General features: G+C 41.4%; 1 protein-coding gene across 2 annotated transcripts; it reads left to right on the top strand.

Moving 5' to 3' along the window:
* Positions 1-58: 58 nt before the first annotated feature.
* On the top strand, positions 59-9,171 carry STRADB (STE20 related adaptor beta). 2 transcript variants are annotated; one of them, XM_071562369.1, is made up of 12 exons: positions 59-386; positions 2,839-2,895; positions 3,229-3,309; positions 3,663-3,762; positions 4,357-4,478; positions 4,947-5,055; positions 5,554-5,677; positions 6,172-6,343; positions 6,722-6,826; positions 7,035-7,264; positions 7,844-7,886; positions 8,609-9,171. In XM_071562369.1, the coding sequence occupies exons 2-12, from the start codon at positions 2,884-2,886 to the stop codon at positions 8,648-8,650; spliced, it is 1,140 nt and encodes a 379-aa protein (XP_071418470.1). In that variant the 5' UTR covers positions 59-386; positions 2,839-2,883; the 3' UTR covers positions 8,651-9,171. The 2 variants fall into 2 exon arrangements, with proteins under 2 accessions (XP_071418470.1, XP_071418469.1); XM_071562368.1 differs by having other exon boundaries at positions 8,550-9,171.
* Positions 9,172-10,254: the final 1,083 nt, after the last annotated feature.

The following is a 10,254-nucleotide window of genomic DNA, read 5'->3' as shown; positions in this document are numbered from 1 at the left end:
CCGCCCCTGGGCTCGGGCGGGCGGGCAGCGAGGCGGGCGCTGGGCGGGCCGGCAGGGGGGCAGGCTCCGGGCGGGCAGCGGGGCGGGCGGCGCGGCGGTGGCTCCGGGCTGGGTTCCGGGCGGTGCGGCGGCGGCGCCGGCCCCCGGCCCCCGGCCCTGAGCTCCGGCGGCGGCAGGAGCAGGCGCTGCCGCCCTGCAGGGCTCCGGCCGCGCCCTCTGCCCCGCCGCGGGGTAAGCGGGGCGGGCCGGGGCCGGAGCGGCGCACCCCGAGCTCGGGAGGCGCTGCGGCAGCGGCTCTGGCTGAGCGCAGCCCCGGCCCGGCCATAGCCCCGGCCCGGCCGCCGCGGGAGGCCGGAGGGAGGCGGGAGCCCCGCGAGGAAGGCAAGGTACGAGCCCGACGGAGCCAGCGAGGAGCTGCGGGGCCTCTTTCCGTGTCTCTCCGCACGTCCCGGCGCTTTGTCACGGGCCATTTCGCCGTACCGGGCGCCGGAGCCTACACGGTGTCTGATTCCTCAGTTTCTTCCTGCCCTGCAGTTCTGGCTGCGTTTGAAGCCTTGCCCAGGCTGGGATGATTGTCGCTTTACCTGTGCAACACTGTCACTCTCTGTAGCACAGGAAAAAAAAGTGTGCGATACAGAAGGAAAAAGGTGGAGATAGGTCACAGGTTTATGTGGAGATATCATCCGAAACCATATTGAAAAATGGAACCAATGTTAAACTACTTAAAAACAAAAATAAAAATCTTTGAATTTTTATAACATCTTTGGATTTTAATAACATCTATTCTTATGTTATTTGAATAGATGTGCATGGTGGGCGTTTCTGTTGGCTGGCTGCATGCCTTTGAACTAAGTCTACAATAATTTGACTTTAGTATATCATAGTTATTAAGACTTAATTCTTCAGCTTAACTTTTGTAGTGTCATGTTGCAAGCAGCAGAATAAATTTTCTCGTATAACAGAATGAGGCATCTTCTTTCCAGGTCGCAGAAGGATGCTGCAGCCATCACACTGCTGGGCAGTATCTTAAACCACCTGCATTCTTTTTTTTTTTCAGCTCTGCCACTGACTTCCTCAGTCAAGTCGGGCAAGTTAAGCCCTGATCCTCTGAAGGTACTCAGTACCTACTAAGGATCTCCTTTTGTCTCCATTTGGAATCGTTAATAAGGAATTACAGTATTTCTTTATTTCAAATAGATCTTCAGGGTAAAAATGTTAAGGATTAGGAATGGCTTGGATATTTGGCAGTGAATGGAGTGGTGGGGGCTTGTTAGCTTTGCTAGAGTGTTGCCTCAATTAAGTAGCTTACTTAATTTAATTGTGGGATATACTCAAGCTTAGCTCCTTAATAAACAAAATTATCAGTTTCTGATACAGTACTTGACCTTCTAAAAGTTAACTTTTCTGCAGAAATGGCATATTAACATGGAACTGCCTCCTGTAGCTGACTTTCTATCAGTCGCCAAGTAGGATTCCTCATGGGGGCTGGAAAGCTGCCTGTCAGAAAAGGACCTGGGGGTGCTGTTTGACAGCTGGCTGGGCATGAGCCAGCCATGTGCCCAGAGGGCCGATGGTATCCTGGCCTGTATCAGCAACAGTGTGGCCAGCAGGACTGTGCTTGGCACTGATGAGGAGGCCAGGCTGCATCCCAACTGCTGTGTTCAGTTTGGAGCCCCAAACAAGCAGAAAGAATGAGGCATAGGGGGCTGTCCAGAGGAGGGCAACAAAGCTAGTGAAGGGTCTCAAGCACAAATATATAAGGAGTGGCTGAAGGAGTTTGGGTTGTTTAGCCTGGAAAAGAGGAAGCTCAGGGGGACCTTCTCACTCTCTACAACTACCCAAAAGGAGGTTATAGTGAGATGGGAGTTGGCCTCTTCTCCCAGGTAACAAGTGATAGAGTGACAGTAAATGGCCTCAAGTTGCACCAAGGGAGGTTTAGATTGGATCTTAGGAAAATTTTCTTCCCTGAAAGAGTTGTCAAGCATTGGAACGGACTGCCCAGGGAAGCAATGGAGTCGCTGTCCCTGATAGTGTTCAAAAAAGGTGTAGATATGGTGCTTGGGGACATGGTTTAGTGGTGGGCCTGGCAGTGTTAGGTTGGACTTTGTGATCTTTGAGGTCTTTTCAAACTTTAATGGTTTTACTGATGAAGACTTGCTTATAGCTAAAGTAAATTAGTCCCATTCTGTACTTACAGAAGCTTTGATACGCTTATTAGACATCTCTCACTGCCTAAGCCTTCAAAACATCAGATGTGAAGTGAGTCAGCTGGAGGACTTTCACAGTGGCTGTTCTGATCTGTGAGGGAGTCTGCTGATTCTGTAACCTAAGTAAAGTAAAAATCATTGGAGTTGCTTCCCCTCCTTTTTTTGTTCTCCCAAATCCCTTACAATTGTATTTCCTCTCTCGCTCGAGAAATGCAAAGTGCAGTTGCTCCTGCTTTGCTTTTTTGTGAGCAGCTGCACACAGCCCAGCTGAGATCTGACTAGCACAGCTGTGCTCCTTTAAAAAAAAAGACTGATTTCCTACAACTACCAGGGATTTTACTTTCTGCATATGTGCAGTTACCTTGCAAAGAAATTGTTCAGAAGTGGCAATCAGATTTCTAAACCCATAAATTAAAAGGGAAAACTTGAGTTGACACGTGTAGCTCTCAGTGTGGAGTTTGGAATTGAAATACTGCTTAAAGGCCCAATAGAAGCAGGTTTTCACAGAGTTGGAGTTCTGGGGTTTTGTTTGTGTGTTTGCTGACAGGAATGCTCACAGTTTTGATTAAGGAGATTTACGTCTATCATTGTTTTATGTATAATCTTACATTGCTACTTTATTTTTTTCCAGGATAAATGGATGTGTATGACTTTTCCCCTGATCTAAAGCGGTTCCATGTCTTGTTTGGTGAGTATGTCTTTAAAAATTTTGGCTCTTGTACCTTGTTACCCAGTTACAGCTTACTATGAAAAGTTCATGTGAAATGTGTTCCTTGAGGGGATTTCCACAGTGCTGAGGTGTTTAAACTTAGTTGCATCCACTTTTGGTGAAGAAAACTATTTGGTATCTCCTCCTCTGCCATGTATGTTTTTTATGCTGTTTCTCAACCTCTTGCTTGATTGACTTGTAGCAGAAGACTTTCTGAACTGCTTATGGAGGCTACTTTTTTTACATATTCCTACTGCCATGTTTAATAAATTGCAGCAACTTCACTAACATTCACTTATTTCTGTTCTCAAGGACTGTTCCTGTATTCTACGTACGCCAGTTGAATCAATCAGACCAGAAGAGCTATCTCAGAGCAGCATCCGTGAATGTCTGGTAAGAAGAAAATAGAAACTTCCACTGCCAAGGTGAAATACAAAGCTGGCACATATTAAAGATAACCTCATTAGGGAGTACTTCTTAAAATGTGAACAGCAAAAATAATCAAAGTACTTCAGGACTTCCACTTGGAAAAAGACTAGAGGTGACTTAATCTTTTCCCAGTTAAAAAGCAAACTCACAGACAAAAAGACTGTAACTCATAAAACTAAGTTTCAGCAAGCAGTAGCTTGAATGTTCTGATTTTATTACCTGACCTTAGCATTAATGATATTTCTGCTTTAGTTTTAAAAATAGAAATGATTCAAAATTTCATAGTCATTTTGAGAACTGTTTTTTCTCACTGTTAGGCTGATTCTGATCTAGCCTGGATTCCCCCATCTACAGGAAGGAATGAAATGGTATTTTGCTCTTCTAATGTCTCTCATTATGAACTCCAGCTGGAAATAGGTAACATAAGTGTATCTTAAAATATTTCTTCTGCTAGCAATAGTTTACTGCTCACTGCAGTGAAAACTAAGTTGGGAAAATGCAGAACTATTCCTCTGTCTCTTTGGTTGAGAAAAGTGCCCAGAGCATTGCTCATGTTTCAGTGATGACTTATTTCAAGATACAAGACAAATCAACAACTGCCTGAAATTTTCTCTTGATGTTTGTGCATGTGCATGTCAGTTTTCTACATCTGTGGTATCTGACAATAAACACAGCCTTAAGTACATCATGCCTTGTGACTTGGCTACCCAAGTTGATTGTTCTAAGGAAAGCTGCCTTGAATCCTACTGCATGCCTGTGTTTATGTGAATATGCATGTGTTGTTCATTTATATGTGTGACACTGACAACTGTTTAAACACTTTTAGTCGTTCTCAAAATAGCAGAGCCAGGCTTCAACTAATTTGTTGCAACTCATTTTGCAACTACTTAAGTTCTTGACGTTTTTGAAGAAAAGGTCATGTTGCTATCAGTTGTGTTTTTAGAACTGAATATGAATGATGTGATGGATCATTGTATTTGCCAATGCTAAGGTAGCCACTTCTGGTTTCAGGAAGGAGATTCAACAATTTAACTTCAGTGTACCTTGCACGGCACACGCCTACAGACATGCAAGTTGCTGTGAGGATCACAGACCTAGACAACTGCTCTGAAGAGCATCTGAAAGCCTTACAGGTAAAGCAACAGCATTTCTGCACAAGTCTGATGAAGACAGTGATGAATACATGTGAGGTTACTGAACAGAGGGAGCCTTTGTTTGTACTGGGTCATTTCAGTCAAAATTTTCCTCCAAAGGAGTAGAATATAATAAACACAAAGCATGTGTAAATTTGAGAGTTGCTTTTTGAAGAAAACAGTTGACTAGTGTTTTAAAAATACTTCTGTACTTGTACAAATTCTTATTTGAAGTGTATTCTGTACTCTTTATTTAACGCCAAAAGTCTGGACTTTGAACAAACCAGATTTACTTCAGGCAAAAGCAATTTTGGACAAGTTATTTACATTTCTCTTGCAGGCTATGCACATCACCTGCAATCTTGTGTAAATGCACACAGGAAACCATTCTTTCTACTGATGTAGTTAATGCTCTTACTAAGACTGCTGTCTTGTGGTTAACACATCCACTTTCATTTCATTCCGTAGAATGAAGTGGTTTTATCCCACTTTTTCCAGCATCCCAACATAATGACGTTTTGGACAGTGTTTACAGCTGGCAGCTGGCTTTGGGTCATCTCCCCATTCATGGCCTATGGTAAGAACAGTTAACTGCATTTTGGAATCAAAAAAAGGGCTGGTACAAGTTGGACCTCATGGCCCATGGGAAGTTTTGCCTTAAGCATCTTCTGTCTTGTAAAAAACCCAAACTTTCCCAAAGCACTTGTTTAGAGAAACCTTCTGTACATAATCTTCCTCCCCAGTGAAGAACTGCATTAAATTCCACTTAGTCCTAACACCCACCATATAAGGAATGGTAACTGGGAGATGCATTTGACTTTATACAACTTTGATTTTTGCCAACAGAAAACCCATCTAGATTGAATACAAGTTGGGCACAGACTTTCAGTTAACAGGCTTGATGTGAGTGTGATCTTTGCCTGATACAGATGCATCAGCTGCATCCATGTCATAACTGTTCATGTACCATAGTCAATATAAAGATGAGAATGCTGTCCTTGGTGAATCCATACAATAAACCAAGCACAGACAAGTAATTTAACAAGACTTTTAGGTTTTGTTTTTTCACTTCCAGGTTCAGCTAGACACCTGCTGAAGACCTACTTTCCTGAAGGAATGAGTGAAGCTTTGATAGGGAACATTCTATTTGGTGCAATTAGAGGATTAAACTACATGCACCAGAATGGATATATTCACAGGTAGGACAATGAAAACAGATAAGAATCAGATTACAGCATCTCAGTTTAAGTACTGTCCCCTTCCTTTTTCTGTATACCTTCCTATGTCAGACAGCACAGAAGTAATTTTTTTTTCAAAACAGCCACACCATGTTTGTAAAAGCTTAACAGGAGCTGTATTAATTCCTTATTTCAAGGCAGTTGATGCAAGGATAACAAATCTGCCTAGAGTTGTCTCCTTGAAGCAGAAGAGAACCAGAGTTGTAGAAAGGGCTTCCTTAGTTTACACCCTTTGCAGGGAGGAAGGGCCCTTCTCCAGTTTCAGGTGCTATTTTTGTGATCATCTCTTCTTTCTCTTGGGACTGTATGAAGAAGACAACTCATACTGAGTGAAGAACTTCCATGAAAATAATCTGCTAAATAGAACTACATGCTAACATCTCACTATAAGTTAATGGCATATGAAAGCCTTTGTACTCTAGTGGTGCTTTGAGTAATTCTTATTTATGTTACAGGAATATTAAAGCTAGCCACATTCTGATTTCAGAGGATGGGCTGGTTTCTCTCTCTGGCCTAAACAACCTCTACAGTTTAGTCAACAATGGACAAAAGTCAAAGGTGGTATATGACTTCCCCCAGTTTAGTACATCTGTGCTTCCTTGGCTGAGTCCTGAACTACTGAGACAGGTTAGTATAAATTACACCTAATTTTTCTTTTTCAAAGTTAATGGCAGTACTCAACTTCTAATTCTAGTCTGCTTGTAGAAGTGCAGTGGAAGATGTTGGACTGAAAGTTTTAAAACTACAATATGTACTGAATTTTTAATTCTAAAGAGAACCAGTTTTAAAGCTGTTGGTAAGGTGATGCTGTACTAAGCCTCTTTACCTGACCTTCCTGGAAACTACAACATCGGATTCCTAACAAAGGCCAAGGGTTCACAGTTTAATTGTTTCAATGCTGTGTAGATTACAGGGTATTAGAATCTTGTCTTGAAAGAGACACTTGTATTTTTGTCAGCACTGCTCAGTGGCATCAGCGATCAGTAGTGTTTTCTTTTCTCACAGGATTTGTCTGGCTATAACATGAAGTCTGACATTTACAGTGTGGGAATTACAGCATGTGAATTGGCCAATGGACATGTTCCATTTCAGGATATGCCTCGCACTCAGGTATGGCTAAACTCTTATTTCTGCTTCAAAACACACTGAGCATGTGGTTTTTGTTTTATGCAGAGAAACCAATGCTATTGCTGCTGAAAGAGTGGCTGCTTTTTCTTCTCATATGCATGCTTCTTTCTAGAGCAAATAATCTTCCCATTCCTGGGGTTTCACAGCTTGGCAGCTGTTGGACTCTGATACTGCTATTCCTTCCTACTAGATGCTGCTGCAAAAGCTGAAAGGTCCCACATACTATCCTTGGGATATAAATACCTTTCCCCGGGGGGAATCCAGGATGAAGAATTCCCGATCGGGTGTTGATTCTGGAATTGGTGAGAGCATGACACGCACCATGACCAGTGAAAGACTGCAAATTCCCTTTTCCAAAACATTTTCACCTGCTTTTCACAACTTGGTAGAACTTTGCTTGCAACAGGACCCTGAGAAAAGGTAACCTTCTGGTGATTACTAATTTTTTTGTCACTTCGGTCTAAGACCAAGGATAGCCCCCAGTTTAGGATACAGTAGTTGGTTGAATGCTGTTAAAGTCAGAATTTCAAACCAGAAGTACTGTGTAAAACAATACACTTATGTTTAGTTTTGTAATTTAAGAATTATCTTGTCTGATAAAGGAACCATGCTTTTAAAGTAATTTGACACCTGAATTTCTTGTAAAATGAATATGCTTTGTAAAAGTAAAATTAATTTTCAAACATGCACTTTGTCTAAGAAAAAAGCAGAGATCTGAAATAGCCATTTTCAGTACTATGTCTCTTTTGAACAAGGCATCAAATTCCTTGTTAGACCAAAATGTGAAAAAAAGTCTTTAAAAATAGATTTCTTCAGTAGTGCTTTCATTACAAATTGAGGCATAGAATGTAGGAATTGTGTGCTTCTTTTCTCAGTCTTCACATTTGTCCTGTGCATGAAACCCCACAGGGCTTAAATTGACTTGTCAATCTGGCCCATTTTGCAAAGGCAGTATTTAACTTTCCAAAACATAATTATATTGTTCATTTTCTGATCCAGGCCATCAGCAAGCAGTTTGCTTTCACACACGTTCTTCAAACAGGTGAGTTTGCTACGTCTTGTAAAATGACACAGCTATAACCTAAATAGCCACAAAAAGAGTTGGATTACAAAATAACTAAGTTACCTGGAGCCAGCATACACAAAATGGTATTGATAGAGTAGAGAAAGCATAAGAGTAATCCATTTCCCCTTTAATAAAGTTGGTTTAACTTAAGTCAGCCTAACTAATAATGGTTAATATTCTTAAGTTAAAGCAGAACTGCATAGATAATTTAATTAGTCTTGAAAGACTAATTCAAATTCCTCAGCACTGTCTAGAACTACCTGAAGGGAAGTTCTGGCCAGCTGGGGGTTGGTCTCTTCTCCCAGGCACTCAGCAACAGGACAAGGGGGCACGGGCTCAAGCTCTGCCAGGGGAAATTGAAGTTGGAGATCAGAAAAAAATTGTTTCCAGAGAGAGTGCTCAGGCATTGGAATGGCCTGCCCAGAGAGGTGGTGGATTCACCATCCCTGGAGGTTTTTAAACTGAGATTGGCCGTGGCACTGAGTGCCATGATCTGGTAAAGGGACTGGAGTTGTACTAAGGGTTGGACTTGATGATCGCGGAGGTCTTTTCCAACCCAATTGATTCTGTGATTCTAAGTCATTTGCAAGGTTATGGAGACTTTATGTGCAGCCCTGTTTTAACTTTTTTTCTTTCTAGATAAAAGAAACACAGAATTCACTACTGTCTCTATTACCACCTCCTGTTCAAAATAACAGATCGGAGTTCTTGGCACTGCCCTCAAGAGCAGTTGGGACTGAACTTGGACATGTTACTGCAAATCAAGAGGATACAGACTGGGAATTCTAAATAAATACCAACCAATCATACCTCTCCTGTGCTTCAGAGAAGGAAAATGTGATTTATATTTGCTGCTTTTTTTTGTATGGTTAAAGTAGACAAGGTATACTTGAACATGCCCCGAAGTGGCCATATTTCCTTAACTCCCTGTGTTGGCATCACAAAGTGCAGCGTGCCTCGCTCTCTGACCGTAAGGAAAACTGTGCATAGGGAATGGCTGAATGCTTACCTCTCTCTTTCAAAGTATTTTTTACAGTTCCTGCTGTAATCTTACTCTGTACTGTGTTTTCAGCTCATATGCTGCAGTCCACTTGCCTTTCTGAACTCAGGCTTGGGGTATTGTCTGTGATCTTCATTAAACCATCTATTCGTCTTTTCATTATGACTCAATTTTAGCAGGGGGAATCCTCCATTTTCAAGCTGAAATTTGAAACTGCGCAAATTAGTTGTTTATGTGAATAAATGTTTCTCTCCCAAATGACATTTTTCTCACTTGACATGCTGTTGTATTTGCCAAAAGTAAATCTGAGTTTACTTATGCTATGCATCATTTTTTGTGCAGTTTTAATACTGCAGGTTTCCCAAAGAAGTTAAGCTGCTTAGAAGTGTGACTCATGTTTATGTATTTGTCTACATTCTTAGTACAAATCTGTGCTTTTGCATCTCCATTTATTGTGTCATTTTAACAGTTAATCTGAGGACTTCTTACTATGCAAAGTAAGTCTCAAGTTATAGCAGGTACGGGTTAATTTGGAAGAATCAAATAATCTAAAGTTACTGTACATATTTGTATTTATACTGCATTTCTGTTCACCACCAGAATTTACCAGAACCTAATACTGTTTCCTTAAAAGAACAGGCAGCATGCATTAAGCTTCACTGGCACTGCTGCTGGCAAACAAGCCTCTTCTACAAGGCACAGTTAAATTCTCTTGGATAGGTTCAGCCATCACAAGAGCCTAATACCCCCAAGGATCCTAATGAATTTATCTGTTCTAAATCAGATGAAAAGCTGTCTTTCTTCTCCCTACAGTTCAGTAAGCTGTCATCTCTCATACTGTACCAGGCAATTCAAACTGAACAAAAGCAGCTTTTTTTTTTAAGCTGCATATTCTCATCATGTTGTAGCAAAAGTTGTGTCCCAAAGCCACTGGTATTTTACTGAGGGAAGTTATGACTGTAGTAAAAAAGCATAAATAGATCTCGAATGGATATATTGTAAATTTTCAACATAAACAACATTCCAGCTGGAGTCTCCAGGTCTTCCATAGCTGAGTTGGGCTGTGCCACTGTTTTGGCAGCAGCTTTGCCTCAAGGCCTTGAAGACCAATCCCCAATATGCAAACCTGAGAAAGACATAAAATTCTAAATGGCTACATGAAAGTATTAACAAAGAAGTTGAGTCTACTCCTTATGCTGTGAAGAGAGCTCTATATTTCTAAACCTAGCAGGTGAGACTTCAGATTAAAAACCTGTCAATAAACTTATCTGCCTCCTGTGGAAACCTGTTTGCCTCCATTTATTTCTGTAATTCTTGTATTTCTATTTTTACCATAGTCCAGTC

Source organism: Pithys albifrons, chromosome 8 (genome assembly GCF_047495875.1).
Source record: "Pithys albifrons albifrons isolate INPA30051 chromosome 8, PitAlb_v1, whole genome shotgun sequence".
Classification (NCBI taxonomy): domain Eukaryota; kingdom Metazoa; phylum Chordata; class Aves; order Passeriformes; family Thamnophilidae; genus Pithys; species Pithys albifrons.
The sequence above is the reverse complement of the archived record's forward strand: the minus strand, read 5'-3'. Positions and strand labels throughout refer to the sequence as shown.